The sequence below is a fragment of the Anarhichas minor genome, unplaced genomic scaffold (assembly GCF_050575085.1).
Source record: "Anarhichas minor isolate MPS153535 unplaced genomic scaffold, ASM5057508v1 ptg000087l, whole genome shotgun sequence".
NCBI lineage: Eukaryota > Metazoa > Chordata > Actinopteri > Perciformes > Anarhichadidae > Anarhichas > Anarhichas minor.
This window is the reverse complement of record NW_027466533.1, coordinates 245536-264774: the sequence shown is the minus strand read 5'-3', so window position 1 is coordinate 264774 and position 19239 is coordinate 245536. Positions and strand designations below refer to the sequence as shown.

The 19239-nt window shown below is 41.7% G+C and overlaps 1 protein-coding gene across 3 annotated transcripts in view; it reads right to left on the bottom strand.

The window, feature by feature from the left end:
• Window positions 1-1574: 1574 nt before the first annotated feature.
• The window catches only part of ube2f (ubiquitin-conjugating enzyme E2F (putative)), a 51249-nt gene continuing 33584 nt past the window's right edge, over window positions 1575-19239 (bottom strand). For 2 of the 3 annotated variants that reach the window (XR_012949674.1, XM_076081941.1), the window contains 3 exons: window positions 18221-18253; window positions 17115-17177; window positions 1575-4565 (listed from right to left, as the gene is read on the bottom strand). Coding sequence is in view for 1 of the 3 variants with exons in the window: in XM_076081941.1 (XP_075938056.1) it covers window positions 4515-4565; window positions 17115-17177; window positions 18221-18253 (147 nt within the window). In the remaining 2 variants the exon portion in view is untranslated. The remainder of the gene's footprint in view (window positions 4566-17114; window positions 17178-18220; window positions 18254-19239) is intronic. The other variant, XR_012949673.1, reaches the window with a different exon arrangement.

The window sequence follows — 19239 nt, the reverse complement described above, 5'->3', positions numbered from 1 at the left end:
GAAACGACTCAGGAGATGAGTTATGAGATAAAAAAGGGAGTAGGCCAGATAGATGAGCTTAAGTACTGTCAATCACAGTGAGATGGGTGGCAATTACTCCAATCTTCAGCAGAAGAGTCTTATTCAATTTTATTTGATTAAATCAGCTTTTGTACCTCAGAAATCTCCCCAAATTACCTTAGAATAAAGAAGTTTTCTTTATATGTGCTTTCAAAAGTTACACTCTTGTTCTGCATGTAACTTGTGGATTGCATTTTATTTTTTTTAAAAGATATCTGTCCTTAAACTCCAGTCCCAAGGGAAATCTATTTTCAGTCCCACAGCAGCTGTAGGTTAAATCTTCTAGGTAACAGAAACAGACAGGACACATATTTAAACCAAGCACACAGCTCCTATGCAGAAGTGTCGACTGCGGCCAATTTATGTGACAAATGACCCATCATTTACACCCATTAATCTCTTCCTTAATGTGGCTGGCAGGTGTGCTGTCAACAGGCGCTCTGTGGGGACACGATTTGTGTTGCTCATTATTTTCTCACCTCCTCCCCAAGGCATGGTTAATGGAAATATGTACTTTTAGTTTAATCGGGGCAAGTTAAAGAGGACCTGTCCAGAATGTGTTTTGGATCAGCAGGTAGGTGTTGTGACCAGGACAGCCGAAGAGCTGCAGAAAATGTGATTTATAGCATTCAACCATCTCATTACCTGGCTGTCAGCTGTCAGTGCGCACACACGCACACGCACACACACACACACACACACACACACACTTCCTAAATTAGTATAGCTACAGGGGGATTGTGCAGTTCGATTGTGTTTCCTCCAAAACCAGGTATAACAGACTGTGTGGGTGACTGGCAGATGTTGGCAGTGTGTGTGTGTGTGTGTGTGTGTGTGTGTGTGTGTGTGTGTGTGTGTGTGTGTGTGTGTGTCTGTGTGAGTCTTCCTCAGCCAAGTCAAATAGGTGAATGGCTGTAAATTATTGGATGGACTTTAACATTGTGTGCATGCATGTGGATGTAGCCCACTCCTGGCTAATTATACCTCACTGCTAGGTCAGTGAAGAGCAGAGGGATGGACTGTTACTGTACAGCATAAGTGTAGGCAACACAAGTATATCTATAATTTCCCAAAAGTTAACTGAAAACAATCAGCTGACCACCGAAATAATAAAATAAATGACAAAAAAAATGTAGAACTCAAGGTCCACTTACTAGATTTCTTCTGGTGCTTTTAGCCATGGGAAAAGCATGTTCCATAGTTAAGTTTCATATCAGCCTCGCATCACGTTTGCAGTAACACACACTGACACGTGGTTAACATTGGTTGGAAAAAATGAATGGTTTGTGTCAAAATAATACTGTAACAATGTAACTATCGTAAATAACGACAGCACTTTGTAACAATGTTGCGTAACAAACGTTTTATCCGCTTAATGATTGATGGTGAAAATAATTGGCACATTAGTTGGTAATAATCGTTATTTGCAATAATAATTATAAGTTAACTGAAACTTCTGTCTTGCAAAAGATCGGTCGCAAAAATACTTAAGTGAATGAAACACACAAGACGCATTTGTTGTATTTATATTCTCTTTTAATATATCTTAAAAAAATGGATATACAATCTGAGAAAGAAACGGTTGAGGATATGAAGAAGAACAAATTGTTAATCTTCTCCTCTGGCCCAAACATGGCATTAGCCCAAGCAGAGATATGGTCGCAATAGCATCCTGGGAGAAATGAACACTGCTAACTGCCAAAGTAAAGGACATATGACAAGTCAGAGTATTAGTAAGGCTAACATTAAGTACAGAGTACAGGGCTGCCGTATCCTGGAGGCAACTGCTACCACGACAATGAACTGCCATGGCGATAGGCAGTTACATTAGCCTTCCAGGTTTGAGTGGTCCAACACCATGCTGGAAAATACCACACAACCCCCACATTCACATTCAACGGACCAGGTTATTTTGTCATATTGTGAGGTCCTTTATTTCAGCAGAGAGTCAGTGTTCCCTGTTATTCGGTTTACTTTCACCTAGAAAACTAACAATTTGAGCTGCTGAACCCTGGGCCAGAATAACAGAAGGAGGAGCAAGAGGGAACCAGAGCATGCTAACAAGTCACATCATACTTTAACTGTCCACACACCAAGCGCTCACAAACACAAACACACACACACACACAACAAGCACATGATATCAGTCATTGCACACACACACACACACACACACACACACACACACACACGCACACACGCGCACACACACACCGTTGACATAAAATCTTCAACAACTAGATTTCTGACATCCTTAGTAAATGCACCACTGGTCAGATCACATAGACTTTGCCTCATGCAGACGTGTGAACACGAAGCTGAATAGAGTGAGAACAGTGTAGATGTTCAGATATACGACTCAAACTGGAGGCACAATGCTAGCTAGGACCAAGTAAAACACACACACACCCTAGTATACATAGAACACACCCTAGCATACGTAGAACACACCCTCACTGGCTAACTCAGTGACAGCCTCTCTTGCTTTCTCTATCTACCACACATACAAAATGAACACGCAGTTTGTGGCCACAATGGCAGTAGAATAGCAGCACCTACTCAAGTTCACCAGCAAGCTAACGAGTGAGCTAGCAAGCATTGTAGCAAGCAAGCATGCCAACTGGCTACCGAGTGAGCGACTTGTTTACCTTCAGTCATCCGAACCTGTCCGGAGTGACACCTCCAATGTACGTACACTTTGTATGGACGTCAAGAACGACGCATAACTGAGGAAAAGTCAGAGTCCTTCGCGCCGAGTGAAAGACTCTGAGCGAGTGAGCTAGTAAGCTCACTCGCTGGCGTGTTACCTCACTGGCCTGCTTGCTATCCTACTGCTTTTACTGTATGAACCTCTGCAATTATCTAGAGGTTCACATTCAATGACAGTTAAAACATAGTTGATACACACACACAAAGAAAAAGGGAGAACGCAGTTCTGTCCCTCCAGATGAACACACTCTACACGTTAGCTTGGGAAATTCCCACAGCAACCAGAGTGAAAAGGTGCGTACAATGCAGTCCTAACAGTCTTGGGATAGTAAGTTGTCTTTTATTCCATATTGCAGCACGATGACAATGACATGAAACAATAACTGAGGTAAAAGTGCCGGCTTTCAGCTTTAAAGGAATACTTCACCCACAAAATGACCATTTGTATATCAGGAGAAATAAAATGTTTTCTTCAAGAATTCAAGTCCTAATTTTAGGACCATGATCGTAATTATACAGATCAATGATATCTTGTTCTTTAGCTGCTAAATGCTCCCCAGCTAGTTGCTAACTGTGTCTGTTTGCTGTGAAAGGTGAGAATAAACCAAAACAGTAAAGTTTTGGGACTGTGTACAAAAAAAAGGTACAATTCCTACACCGTTATCTGTTATGGATTTTAAAAACCTGAATCAGTACTTTAAACTCAGTCATTGTTTCACATTAAACCCATTGAAGTACAGAGCGACCACACACCAAAAATAGTGCCATTGTCATAGTACTTTCTGATTGCACTGTAGTATGAATGAACCTCTCCATCCTCAACGGAGAGAGGTACATGTGGTTGTGTGTGTGTGTGTGTGTGTGTGTGTGTGTGTGTGTGTGTGTGTGACACAAGAGGGACTGAGGGAGGAAAAACAACAAAAGGGCAGTGAGGAGAGGTGAAGCTGAACACAGTACAATACATTTGGCTGTGGTTTTAGTAGTCGTACTTTATCCCACTGGAGCTGAACACAAAACAGAGTGTGTATGCGAGTGGTGTGCGTGGGTATGCACATGCAAGGAGAATGACAGACCGGACAACGCGGTCATTCACATGCTGTGTAGTGGAGCTGGAGGCCTGTGTACACGTATGTTTACCTTTTACTACAGGATGTGATGCTGTGTGTTTATGTGGACTCATGCATTTTTCTCTTTAGTGACACAAACATAGCAGGCACTGAAACAGTGAACTGATAGCAACAGATATTCTTTCTCTTAAATTGGTCAATTTTCTTTTCTTCAAATAGCTGAACGCAACTTTATTTTTTTTTGAGCGACGGTTCATCCCCACATCCCTTGCCAGTCGTTACCGTGGCTCGTCTCCGGCTCAGGGGAAGCGGCTTCATTCAGTGATTTCGCCACAATGACCGGACATTGAGCGGGACACTCAATCTATTAGGATGATTAAAGCGTCATTTTCTTATGTATGCAAGTCTTTACTCAAACGCATCGTTTTTGTATTTTCTTATTTTTCTGTTTCTTATTATGTTCTTGCAATGTGGAGTTTATTGCAATCTTGTGAACAGCAGGGCAGCAAGGGGAGGGTCAAAGAGTCAGCTGTTGATTGACACGTGTGTGTGCGTGTGTGTGTGTGTGTGTGTGTGGGGGGGGGGGGGGGGGGGGGGGTAGTTGGCCAAGATTAGCAGAGGCAAGGTAGAGCAGTTTGGTTGGTTGGTGCAGGCTGACTCAGGAAGCCCATGCTTCTATCATCTGGCGTAGCGCTTGATGTAATCTTGAACCTTACTCCGAAAGTCCTCCTGGATTGGAGAAAGGTAAAGAGAGAGTACGAGAGTTAGATGGAGAAGCTAGATACCACATATTTATAGAAGGCGGATGAGAGTCAAGAGTGGAAAAACTAATATAATCCACCATGTTAAAAACAAAAAAAAGACAATAATTCATCGACATAGGCACACAGCGCGATTCATCTTTGGCCAACTCCCCAATTAGTGTGTATGACGCTTTTTGTTGCTTTAATTTAGAATTTTAAAAGCATATATACTTTTTAGTGCTGGGCACGATTTCGTGCCCAGCACTAAAAAGTATATATGCTTTTAAATTAATTAAAAGCGATCCATGCGATCCACCCGATTAAAATATCGCGTGGATCGCATGGATTTTTTGCGATTAATCGCATTAATCGCATTGTTATGGCAAAGTTCAAAAATGAATTCAAAAGTAGTGTATTGCGCACTTTTATTTTAAAAGTACTGCTATATGAACAAAAGGGCAATAACATTTGGTTCACGAGATGCAGGTAGCATGTTTTATACTTAATGTGAATATAATTCATACTTTGTTGGCATCTTATTCTGAAAACCGGATGTTTGTCTGAAGAAACCGGATGTTGTCTCACGTTAATCTTTCCGCTAACTTTCAAAGTCCTTCGCTCGCTCCCGATCTGTGCCGTTTAAATGAGTTTACCGTGAATTTCAGCATATACCTGTAGGTGCACTAACATGTAAGTGTCTGCTGAGTTGACCACGGAGATCTGAGTGTCTGCTGACTTTACCGCAGCGATATCCAGTAGTCTCCAGGGAGAGCAACAGCTGGTGCAGCTTCTCTCTTTATTTCGCCCAGCACTAATACTTTTGCATATTTGACTACGTTCTTTTTAATGTAATTGCATTTTGATCATTCAGAGAACAGCTCATCTAGTGTAGGTGTCTGGTGTGAAAGAGTAGCACATTACATCTTATTCATGGTGTCTGTCATTCGAGTTGACTTTCTCCTTCTGGTCGTGTCTGCCCTCTCCAACCCCCCTTTCTAGGTTTTCCTCTCCTATTAATCATGCCCCTGCTGGTCGTGCTTGGCTTCTTTCCATCCCTCCCTTTGAGCGCTCGCTCGCTCTCTCTCTCTCTCTCTCTCTCTCTCTCTCTCTCTCTCTCTCTCTCTCTCTCTCTCTCTCTCTCTCTCTCTCTCTCTCTCTCTCTCTCTCTCTCTCTCTCTCTCTCTCTCTCTCTCTCTCTCTCTCTCTCTCTCCTCTCTCTCTCTCTCTCTCTCTCTCTCTCTCTCTCTCTCTCTCTCTCTCTCTCTCTCTCTCTCAACTTGTTAGCCCCATCGCTCCTTCATCAGCGCAGCGGTCTGGGTCATAACGTGACGCGTCATGTCCCCGCTGTCCAGCGTCAAATTTCACATGCGAGTGTCCCACACCGACTTCAGTGCACTGATTTATGCCACAGCTCCGGCGGGGTGGTCACGCACACACTGCTGGGGCTTGAGGCGAGATTCAGAGGACGTGAGAAAAACCGAGAGTCGGAGAGAGAGAGAGACGGGGGAAAAGACGCATGACAGATGACAGACAGGAATGCTGAAAAGCTGCCAGCGCCAAAAACTCCAGCAGCGATGACAGCAGTTTGAGTATCCGTCCACAGCAGGATGATGGATTGGCCCCTTTGACGCTGAGGGAGCTCTCCCTCGAGGCCCTATTTTAATTAATGCCACAAGTGCAGCGAACAGAGCAAAGCGGTTGGGGTTTACGGGTGCACGGACTGCGTGGGGATCTCCACGTGCTCGTGCTATGTTGGTTTATTCAGGTAAAACAATGTGAGGGACGACTAGGCTTAACAAATGATGAGGGAAATTCAGAAATTGGCTATTATTATGCAACTGGGAGCTCAGAGATGCTCCCTTCATGTTGAGGCTTCTAATAATCAGATTTGTTGCAGTTTGAGGTCAGTGATTGTTGAACCAATTATGGCAGTATACGGAGAGTTGAAGTTACAACGAGGAACTTTTAATTAGTTTTGAAACAGTCTAAATTTTATACTGAGGCCTCTATGGGACCTACATAATTAAATAAGATCATTAGTGAGAAGATTGGCTATTTGTCCATACTTATTGTTATTGCTTGTCATTAATGCTACACGGTCCAATTCCGTCTAAATCAAACAAAATCCTACAGGTTCACCAGAAATACCTTCAGCTAAGACTCTACCGGGGCCTCCAGCAGCAACAAGCCCACCGCTTTCGACCTGAAGTCGGGAGCTCCTCCAGCCAGGAGCAGAGTGTCACCTCGCTGCAGCGTCGGTCCCCGCTGGGAGCCAACACTGACACCACGTTGCTGGAGGCCCAGGCCGTATTGATGGGCCCACTGGAGGGAAGGGATGTACGCAAGAACCAGAACCAGGACTAGGACTAGAACGGAACAATCTGTCAGGTTTTCTAAAAGGGAGCCTGGTGCTCAGAAAACACTACCTCGGAAATCAACACAAAATTACATTTTCTCGTAGTAAGGATCTCAAGAAGGATCACCAAAGGCACTAGTATTCATCTTCTGGGCACCATGAATCTTTCACAGCAATCCATCTGACAGTTGTTGCACTTCTAATGCTTTCACATGTTGTTAGTCCTGATGGCACTTTCTGCAATATGAATAACTCATTCAAGCTAGCTTGCATCCATATGCAATATGCAGTTAAAGGAACGGTGTAATATTTCCATTTTAGAAATGTGATATCCATTCTGACTTACATCAGCAGAATGAGCTATAAGCTATAAGGTATTTGCAACTCAGAAAATAATCCTATATCTCAAGACTGACCTGTGTGGCATCATGATGATCAATTCAATGTTCAATGGACAGATCAGTGTCCAAAGATGAGAGGATATAGACCAGTTTTTATCCACATATATACGATACAGATGTAATAATAAGTAGAAACACGGTCTGCTTCAAAGGAATGACACATTTTGTCCATCTGTCTGTGTAAAATGGACAGTACGAGTAAATATGGGATGTTTGTCACCGCTCATCTACCCGTCTGTCTCTCTGGCATCTTCTGTCGACCCAGCTGTCTTCTAACAAGCTTTTGCAAACATTTGCGGGAAAATCCACGATAAATGAAGACTTAAACATAAAATGAGGGAGTAGGTTTGCAGGGTGCACAACCCTATTAACGCCATCGCACACAAATTTACAAGATAAATTTACAGATTGTACTACTTTCTTACTCACCCATCCTTCTATCTTACAACAGAAATCTGGCTGAGACTGCAAATGACTCTGGCGTTCATTAGTTTGAAGACTCCAAGCACACCCTGCAGTCGATTACAAACTTTGCACAGCTTACTTTTTTTTTTCTTGGTTCTATTTCACACTGCAGAAGGCAATTAATTCTCCTCTCCAGCGATCTGTGCAGGTACTCAAAATATGTACCGTCATCTGAAGGGAGGGGATGCAAATTAAACCCTGCGGGTGCAAACAGTTACTTTAAAATCTGCTAAAAGTGGGTAAATAAGCAACGGAAAGCCCCCGCATGGATCAGGTAAGCAGACTGCAAAAGAGGAAAGATGAAGGTGAGGTGTGAACGGGGAATAGAGAATAGAGAGAGATGACCAGGGATGCAGAGGTGTGTGAGAACACTCAACAGTCCTGGGTGTTTTCACACTTCGGCTGGCTGAGGATTTTAGTCAAAATGTCAAAGCCCCCTCGTCACATCTGGTGTGGGTTTCATGTAAGTGAACTCCCAGTGTGGTCTACTGGGATGTCAAAGCCTTGCGCTCCACACTCAAATGTTGAATGATGGCGTCGACTGAGCGTGTCACATCACGACTTTCTTTTAATTTTATGCAGCACTGAGGATGAAGTATAAAGAGAGGTGTAAGTGTTGAGATTATCCACACCGAATACTTGTGTTTGATGACGGACTAAGATTTCATGAAAACACAGATGGCATTGAGGGAAAAAAAGGCTAGATGGTGTCTTGACTGTTGACCTCTTTTATTGAAAGTATTTAAATTGTTTTCATGTATTTGCTGCTTTACAAGCCTTCATCAAGAGGACAAGAATCGATCGGTGGTGCTAACCTTAGCTCTAATGTTATCAGCTCTCTGGCACAGTTTAATACTGAACAATTCCTCAAGTAACATTTCTTTAATGACCCACCACGTGTTCTTTAAAAGGAATACTTCAGCCACAAAATGACCATGTGTATATAAATCGCTCGCCCGTGTTACCTTGAATTCTTGAAGAGAAACCTTGTTGCGAATAAGCGGATAAAAAGTGCTTTTGTCTCATTTATCCGGCCCTATGCACACTACTTCCTAAATGCACGCATCATCGCTAAAACCTTACTATTTAACACACTTTTCGTACAAATTTGAGTCTGAAGGGTTTTTAATAGTACATTTTTTTGCAAAGATGCATGCGTTTGGGAAGTAGACAGCATAGGACTGGATAAATATGACTTGGATTATACTGCAGTTTGTAAACAAATGTTTTGATATAGTTTTGCTGTTGTTGAACTCGGCCCCTATTCGTTTCAGTTCGAGACTTTTCGCCGTTATTTTTCTACTCTTGGTTCACTGTGGAGAAATGTTTTCTTTCAGAATTCAAGGCGACACAGGTTGAGTAATTGATTCACAAATGAACCATTGTGGGTGAATTATCCCTGTGAAGGTTTCAGTATTTCTTTTTAGATTGCCTGTATATATAACAAGTAGTAGGAAGTTTGGTTTATTCAATGTATTTATAAACTAAACTGAAGAGAGAGAGAGAGCTGGGAAAGGGATATGGTTTGCAGGTGTAAGCGTACATAAAACTTATCGTTTATGAAAAGTGAGTTTGAAGTTATTCTGAAGAATGAATCCACATGACTCGTTGGAAGTACGTTTTGGCACCGAGTGTGTTCTTTAAAGTTGTTGGTATTTTTAAAAAGCAAACTCAAGACCTACCTCTTTAGTCTGGTTTTTAATTGAGCTTTAAATATGTATCATTCTTATTATTTATTGTATGTTATCTTTGTAGTCTGGCTTTTAATTGGGCTTTGTTTATGTATATTTTTTATTATTTATTGTTTTTTACCATTTCAGTCTGGGTTTGAATTGGGTGTTATTTCTGTATATTTCTTGCTACTTATTTTGTTTTAACTTATTAGTTTGGCTTTTGAATTGAGTTTTCATTTTTAAATCTTTTTAATTATTGTATTACACCTCTTTAGTCTGTATTTCTGAGCTTCATTTATTTAAAATCCTACCTCTAATGTTTCCTCACCGTAAATTGATATTTATGCCAGCTTCCTGTTTTTCTTCTTCTTCTGTAAACTCCAGTGGTGGGCCGTCAGGGCCAGCAAAGCCTTCTCAGCTGGCCTAGACAATCACAAAATTATAGCTATTTTATAATTTTTCATACACTACATGTATTCTAAATATTTTTCCCATTAGCTTATTATCTCATTGTAAAGCTACCGTCTTCCTCAGTTGCTCTGTTTCCAGCGCAGCTTGTTTTAAGTAGAGCTTTTATCCAATCAGATTTCACCTCTGTGTCTCTAGGTAAGAAGAGAGGCCCGATGCCCTCAGACTTACAAGTGAATCCCTTTGCAGTTTAAGTAAATGGGGACGATATTGTTGATTGTCAACAAAACATTTTCAGCCCTCAAACGCATTAAAACGTATTCAGGAAATACAATACTGTCTTCACTGGCGTCCATGAATCGAGAAGGACCTCTTACTGGAACTGAACCGCACCGATGTACTGTACAACCATGCAGTGGCGGGCCGTGCATTTTATACCTGGGCCTTCACTGCTGTCCTGCAGCTGAAATACCACCTTATAACCACATTGTGGCGCCACAGCTATTATTCATTTTTAAGGCTGTAACTATGTACGTCTTCGTATTAAACCGTTCGGTACGAGTCGTTTGAATAATGCTAGAGCATTTAGAAAATGCAAAACCTAAATTCAGGAAAATATAATGTTCTCAGCTGGTCTGGCTGTGGGATCCACCATCATTCCTTAATGACAAGCAGCGACCCAAATAGATTATCATAGGATTTTACTTTCACAACTTGAACGTTGTACGTACTGCTCTGCAATGTCTTTCCTCGTCTTTCCTTGTCAGCGTGTCCTCTGAAGACCACCGTCTTTCACTGCTTCGCTGCCACTTCGACACTGAATTGACAGAACAGGTACGCTCCATAATGAGGTGCTGCATATGACTGTACCTTGTATGTTGACTTCGTCATATAAGACAAATAATGATGAAGTAGTTTGTCTTTGTTTTGTTACATTATTGAGATGAGGTATGTAAAACTGACATCCGAGGGAACGTTAACGGTGAAAACACGATGTGATTGACGTGGTGATATTCAAACGCAACTGGTCGTTGAATTTATGCATTTAAAGATTACCTTTTTTTTTGTATTTATGAGAATTCTTGGCCATATTTATATCATCAATAAATAGCTTTGTAAATTTCCCCCCCAAAAATGTTTTGATTTAATCTATCGAGTCCTTTGGCAGTAACCGAACTAGTTGGCGGTCGTTGCAAACTGCTGCCTCAGCACGTACTTTATCATAGTTTTGCTGCTTATAACCAACTAGGTACAGAGCTGGATGTAAAAGGTAGACACACAGATACATTTGAAGACATGTTTCATCACCTCTTACAAAAACACTCAAACCGAACAAGGACGAAAACAGCTAGCCCCAGGTATCAGGCTACAAACTGTAAAATAAAAATAAAAAACAAGAAGAAAAACAATATTGATAATCAGTGAACAATGTTGTTCCTGTTTTCATGTGACTGAGGAACCGCCCTGATGTCTCTTCCTCCTTTGGTACTCTAATGAGACCCCACAGCACCACAGGGATCATTGCTTAGAGCAGAAAAGCTAATAACGGGGATAGAAATCAGATCAGGATCCAGTAAATGGCGTGCATGTTTTTGTATTTGTGCGTGCTTGCGCTTGACATGATGGATTATTGACCGAAGAGGCTAAGCCACTGGAGGTACCCGAGGAAGCCAGAGCGTGAGCATGTAAGATAGACTCACACTGATGAGCAACAATCAATGTAGATGTAGAGAATTTAGCATGCGGAGGACGGCGATGAGGATCGTTTGAACTTCGGAGTCCCAGCCTCCGTGCTCCGTTATCACGGAGGTATAATATCACATTAGAAAAATCTCATGCAATATATCTTGGATACATTGCCAACAAAATGATGTCGCTATACTGCCGACTTCAGAACTCTTCTGCTTTCTGGCAGATGAGCCTGGTGCCATTTTATAGACTTTCGACATTTAAATAATGATGCGTATTCTTGCCGCTGGGTGGCTGTATTGAAGGGTAAGAGCTCAGTGCACTTCACACCGTATCCGTCTCTGCAGTGCACAGGATGTATTTAACCCTGGTGTTGTCTTAGGGGTCAAAAATGACCTGCAACCATGTTTAGCAGCATAGGAAGCCCCCTTAATGGTCTTTTTTCAACTTTAAATTCAATGACTTTTCCTAAAATGACCCCAACATGAGAAAAAGTTAAACATTGCCTTTGTTCATATTTCCATAAAAGCTGTACACCAACAGGGTACAAATCTTGTCTTAGGGGTCATTTTTGACCCGGCAGTTATAAAATCATTTTCATACTACAGAAACCATAAAAAACACACCACAACAACACACACACAAGAAATTGAGATTACATGTGCTACTGATTGAACTCAGGGAAAACGAAAACTTTCTCGCAAATATGCAGCATCTCCCCTCCACGACCCCACACCTGACTGAAGTTCACAGACAAAATACAAACAAGATCAGAGAGAATAAACATTTCTTGAAAGCATTGTTTACTAATGGGGAATGCAGTCAGAGGCTATAAGGGTGCTGCAGATGACAGTACTTCCAGACAACTGGAAATGGATGGATGAGATTGACTTGCATGCCTACATCGGACTGCTAATCTTAGCAGGCATGTATAGGTCCCAAGGCGAGGCTGCATCTAGTCTTTGGGATGGATAGAGTGGAAGGGCGATTTTCCGTGCAATGATGTCACTGAAAGTCTTTCATATTTTCTCAAAAACGATACGATTTGATAATCATGAGTCAAGACCTGCAAGGCGTGTAACAGACAAACTTGCGGCCATAAGAGGGGTCTGGGAGAAGTGGATTCCAGATTAAACACAGTCTTTCTGCACTGTGAAGAGGAAAGTTTGTGATGAATGACCCCATAGATTTGGGGTTTAAAATGCAATCAAGCTGTTTTATTTTAGGGGTTTAGTGAAGGCGGGTGATTTTTGACCCTTAGGACAAGTGGTGTTTACAGAAAGTTAAGACAACACAAGGGTTACGATATTGTACGTGCAAAATTTCCCAACTGTGGGACCAATACAGGATCGTCTTATCTTATATTACATATTTTTTGGATATTTTGACCATTTTAAGGGCATGTTTCCCTCTTTTTCTTCCACGTAACACATGTGGTATTGTGATGCACTCTAGATGACTGATGCAATATGTTACAGTTTATTTGGTACACCTGTAGGATCTCATGCAATCCAATATAAAGTCCTATATTCTATCCTGTCTTGGTGAACGTTAACACTTCTGTTGGTGTGCGATGATTATACTATGGTATTTTTTGGGGCCATTGTTGCCATTGAGTGGTGTTTCTAATACCCTGCTCCCCTCACATATGTATTTCTTAATACATACTGCTGCTGTTTGAAAGCAAAATGCCGGTTTAATATTTACTTTTTTTGTTTTCCAAAGTCTTTCTGAAGTTGAATTAACACCATTCGCTATTCATTTTTTTAATGTTTTGCAGCTGTTTGTACAAGGTTTATTGTGAAACCACACACTCAAAACCTGCTTAGAATGAGCGTGTGTAGCATGGAATGTACAGACATGAAAAAGACTTATCCCTCCTGGTCTGCTCATTTTGTTAAAACATGTCAATTTCAAACAATATCTTCCACACATTCTTCTTATGCTACGGAGAAGCTTAATTAGCATTTATAGATTTTTTATTTTTTTTAAAGGATTTCAAAGTGGCACAGGGTGTGCACGTTTCACAGTTCAGTACTCGTCAGCAGACAAATAAGAATCCCTCGACACCACACAGAGGACATGCTCTCACCTCAAACTGACAGTCTGCAATGTCAATTGATATTTCAGGATTCTCTATGAAACACCTAAACACAGCTAATACTGGAGCTGCAGACTCTTTCAAGCCGACTGGCCTGTTCCATTCTAGTGCCAGCTGTACCAACTGTGTTTGTAATACAGCTGTCTGCGCACACGCTCGCACGCACGCACGCTCGCACACACGCTCGCACACACGCTCGCACGCACTAAATTGCCCTTGAAGTTGCTTCCTTTCAGCCACTTTAACCAGCCGATGTATTCAGAGAGGAGCCACAGAGTTCCACTTCAAAAGCTTCAACACACACGAGCGCCAGCATCCGCATTAGTTCGTGCGCACTGACACGCACACACTCCCACGGCTTCACCCACTCGCTGCTGAAGTTGATTACGGCAGGCGGCGACTCAGTGGGAGTGGGTCACGGATAGCCGACTTTGTGTTTTCAGTTGTTGTGACTCTGGAGAACCACAACAGCACACCGAGGCAGCTTTTTTTCTGTTTAAATTAGCAGCTAGATACCTGCCCTGTTGCCTTTGAATGCTGTAAGGAATTAAATGGGTACTTTAACTTTCAGGAAAAATGCTACTTCACTTCGGTGACGACATCGTGCTGAAAGACTCACAAAAACTGCACAGCGGATGCATTTCACACTCAAATAAAACGGCGGGCTGTGAACATAGTACACTGTGTAGTAAATAAGGACTGATTTTGCACACGGCCGTGGTCAGAACAGCTTAAGGCGCGCTTAAAGAAGGCGGTAGCTCTTGGTAACTGGAACTCACACTTTTCATCGGGGTGGTGGCAAACTGAGAAAAGGAAAGAATGGATGCATCCTAAGTAGGTGCAAAGTTCTGTAGGCATTGAAAAAAAAAAGGGAAACTATTGTAGCGCAGAGAAATTTGTAAAAAGCTTTGGCTCACTAACAAATGAATATAGGTTTCTAAAATCGCCATGAAAGGCTCCCAGTTGACAATCTCCTCCTTCATCTGGGTCCATTGACTCATCTAAACAATCATGGCCTCAAACCAGAAATGATTTCTTGTGCACTCGCTCCCTCTCACAACACAAAAACTCTTTCACGTCTAATGTCACATGGCGACCATTATCACGCACTGCTGGGTGCATCCCAATGCATCACGGGAAAGGGTACGCGCAAAGTGCCAAAGGTCAAACGCTGTACATTTTTAAAAAGGCTTTCAGCTCGCCTCAACTCAGGCTTAACTAACAACTATTACTCCGGTCAGCAGGCTCCCTGCAGAGTCGCGTTAGTTCGGTCGGCAATCCAGGAAAGCAATTACTGAGAGAAAGACTGAAAACATCGGTTTCCCCACTTTCTGACACCGATGAAGAGCGGAGAAGTGCAAATGGGGAGACATAGAGGGAATAGGTTCAGTATCAATTAGCCGGGGTGCTTATCTTTTTGAAACATCTTGTGTGTTTGCTTTGCTTGGGGGGGGGGGGGGGGGGAGATCAAATACCTCGATATTAATATTGCTACTATCTTATAGGGTTGACCATCGGTGCTGTTACACAATATTTACACAATGACATGTGGATACAATGACTAAGTGGGTAAAGGCAAATAATAGAACAGATGATCACATCTTTTTACTGTAATGCAGCCTTTAAAAGCAGGAAAAGACAACAGTTATGCCATATATTACCATATCCAAAATCGAACCGCATATACAGTATAGCCTCATATGATAATATCAATATAATATTGAAACATTGTCCAGCCCTGCATGTAGTGTACAGCACTTCGAGTGGTCGGAAGACTAGAAAGGCGCTATATAAGTGCAAGAGAAAGTATAACTAAAGTTACAGTTCATAAAAACCACACACACAAACTAACAGCTTGAGTGTGCTGATTCGACTCACAGATTGTAGAGTCTGCCGTCTACTGTCGAGGCCCAGAATTAAAGTACTTATGTTAAAAAATATATATCTACCACAGTCAGAGCCATCCTCTGCTGAGAGGCTGCTGTGTGCTCTTCAGCCCACTATACCGGATTAAAGCACTCTCAAGTGAATATCACATAATCCCACCTAAAAAAGAAAGTAGTGTAGCTTCAGCAGCAGCTGTGCGTCCTGTCCCGATATATTTTCTATGCGGGCTGAAGGTATGAATTAATGTTGCACGGTGTATCGATACTAAAAAGGTACCACGGCACCCGTACGTTAAAAACGATACGATTTTGCATATTTTTAGTATCGATACTTCATTAAAATAGCGCGATCAGAGCGCACTCACTGTTCTGCTCCCTGTCATGCTGCCTGCAGGCATTGACTGCAAGGGGGCGGGGCTGCCCAGCACTCACACAGCAACAGGCAGCGCTCACACACAGCGAGTGCTGCAGGGGAGACATGCATCAAGGTCCGTGTACGTTTTGATAGTCTGTTTTACCGTTCAGTCGAAAAAACGACTATACGGAAATACCATTGTATTCTCGTTTTTCGTTTCAAACCAAAAACGGAAAAACTAAACCAAAAACGGAAATGGAGGTCCGTGTATGGTCCCCACTGACATACAGAGACCCGTCTGCAAAACTTGTTTCAAAGCCACAGACCAAGGGAGGCAACACGTCTAACATGGCAAAGCACCTTTCAGACAGACACCCCGAACTTTTCAAAGAGTTCAAAGAACGACAGGTAAGCAAATGTGATTATAAACATGAACACCCCCAAACTCACCCATAGACAGCTAACACGAGTAGCCTTAGCCTAGTTTGACGACAAGCCTATATGATCATGAGGTCACAATGCACACAAAAGTGTACTAAATGAAACACAATTGATGCACAATGGCTACATGCTGGTGGATCTTGAGCCAATTATTTTTATTTTTAGTTAAGGAAAAATAATTATTCCATGAATTAAGATAAAATATGAAGTGAAAATATCAAACTCACTATGCAAGTAAATGAAGCATTGTTTATCCACCCACTCCCACAGACAGATGCCAGCAGAGTCAGCAGCAACACAGAGCCAGAGTTACCTTCCAGCTGTGTTTGAAAGCCAGCGGAAAGATGCGAAGAGGTTAAACATTAATATTAATGCCATTTGTTAAGTGTTCAAAAAGCTGGGCAGGAACAAGCTGGTAAAAAAGGGAACCGTACAGATGTTTTATTTATTACTATTATAGATAAATATACCAGTATCGTATTTGTGGTATTGTATCGAATTATGGTATCGTATCGTAAGTATCGGGTATCGTGATATTTATGGCAGGTATCGTATCGAAGTCATAATTTTGGTATCGTGACAACCCTAGTATGAATATGATTATGGAGACTATAACCATATCTGAGACGCGATGGGGAGGCTTCGCAAGTGAACCGTCTGCCTGTCAATGACTGCAGTCACCGTTTGGCACCGAATTTGTGTCCGGCAATGAAACAGAATTATAGATACGATCACCCCGATTGTGCCAGTGAAGCCTCACCTTGTCTCTCAGATGATGTTCCGCCGCATCGATATTCAAAGGGTCATCGAAGTTCAACAGGTCCTGGAGGAGAGAGGAGGGGAGGAGAGAGGAGGAGAGGGGAGGAGAGAGGAGGAGAGGAGAGGAGAGAGAAAAGGTTCAGAGTGTGAACCCACAAGTGAACAATCATGAATAGAAGATCTTTGCAAAGTTCAATACTTCTATGTGTGGGTCACATTTTTTCACAAAAGAAAAAGAAAAAAAGCTGCTAAAGGAGATATTGCCTGCCGCAGCACTATTTGCTGTCTGCAATGTCACCCCGGATTCTGCAACTGCGGCAACAAAACAGTATAATTATGCTGAAGTGATGCCACGCACAACTAATCGCGGCAAGATGCGGAGTGCTGTTCGAGAGATAAAATATATATTTTTTTAAAAGATGGATGGTCTGAGAGGCTGTTTCCTGATTATGAGGTAAGATTTAGGGCACGACCGCACATCAATGCATATTACCGTCCCCATTATCACCACAGACACACTGAGGACCTCAGGGGAAGGGTGGATGCTTTCGAAATGCGCTCGATGATAGACTTATGCAAGCTTGCAATTAGCAGAGTGTGCATATTTTGGAGTAAACAAAATAATGTGTTTACTTTCAGCTGCTTACTCAGCTGCATCCAAAATGTTTAGTTAAACTATTGAAACTAAAACGTATATTATTGTCTAATTTAGCATATCCTCCATTCCATTTAATCAAAAAACCCAGAACCAGCTGGGGGTGAATTTCCACAAGCATAATGTGCAATCAATTTGGTTTTTATTTTCCCTTATCACCTCAAATTTCTCTTCATACTGAGAAAAATAATTTAACTTATTACAGCTGTAAAGAGAGATGAACAACAGCCTTACATAGAGTCAGCATCAGTGTCTGTTAAAAGAGAGCTCCCTGGTCTTTTCATTATTTCCTCATTTAACAACATGAAACTGTGTGCGCATACACAACCATTGTTTTTTTCCTAAAACCTGCACAGACTGTTCATGCGCTGGCTGTTTGCCCTGTCAGTGTGATGTAGGAAGTTCAGTTTCTAACAACAAAGCAATGTTAATAAAAAACAAGCACAACTTACAGTAAACAAGGAGTTCAATCCCCAGACAATGTCCTGGAAAAAAACAAATGGAAAAATATGAATGATCAAATAGTATCACAGTTTCAATATATTCATGAAAACATACACACCTCACAGAGGAGCCCAGTACAATTAGACCAAAAATAAAAAAGTCTTAATTCTTACTTTATTATATAGTATGGATATAGTATATCACCAATCTTGTGAATAAACTTGGAATATATAAAGTATGAAGGAAGCGAATAATCCCTCATAATTTCGTGGGAGGGCAATTTAATATCTAATATTATTATAAATTCCTTTTAGTCGTATGGTTAAAAGAAAGATCTGTTCAAAGCAGAGGCACAGAATCACCGAAGTTAAAAATCATCAAATCCCTGAATCCTGTCTGCAGGAGCCATGAGACTCTTTAATGTACCGCCGTAACATGCAGGCTGTGATTCTACAGGAGCTCAGACAGCAGCTATAGGCTGAAGGGTTCTGTGTAAGGAAAAACAAACACGGCAACATAATAGCCTTTTTTCTTCTTTTTTTTTTTTTTTACTGTTTGTTCAAAGCTATTTTTGTCACCTCTCTGCATCACTAATGTCCCCGTCGTCATCCCGTGCATGGCAGCTACATCCAAGAGCTCCTCACTGAGAGCCAGGTCTTATAAACATGGATAGATGCTCTGTGTCCGTGTTGTCTGTGCTTTCATCAACAGCTAATGAAGAAGACGAGTACCTGCTCGTCTCTTCGGCTAGCTGTGTTGTTAGATTGCTGCTAGTTCCTGAACTCGGTCTGCGATGGTGTTTCTTCACAAACTGACATTTGTAAAAGTCTGTATCTGATCGGAGCTCACCTGCTCACATACCTTTAGCATGCACTGGGCTGTAGCTTTTGTAAATATATTCTGCTGTGATTACAGTCTGCCTTTTAATTCTTGGACAATTTTATGTTTTTCTTGGAGGCTAAATTTAGCTCCGTGTTTGGTGTCAAAATGCCGACGTGGATAGTATTCCTTCTTCACCGACACGCAT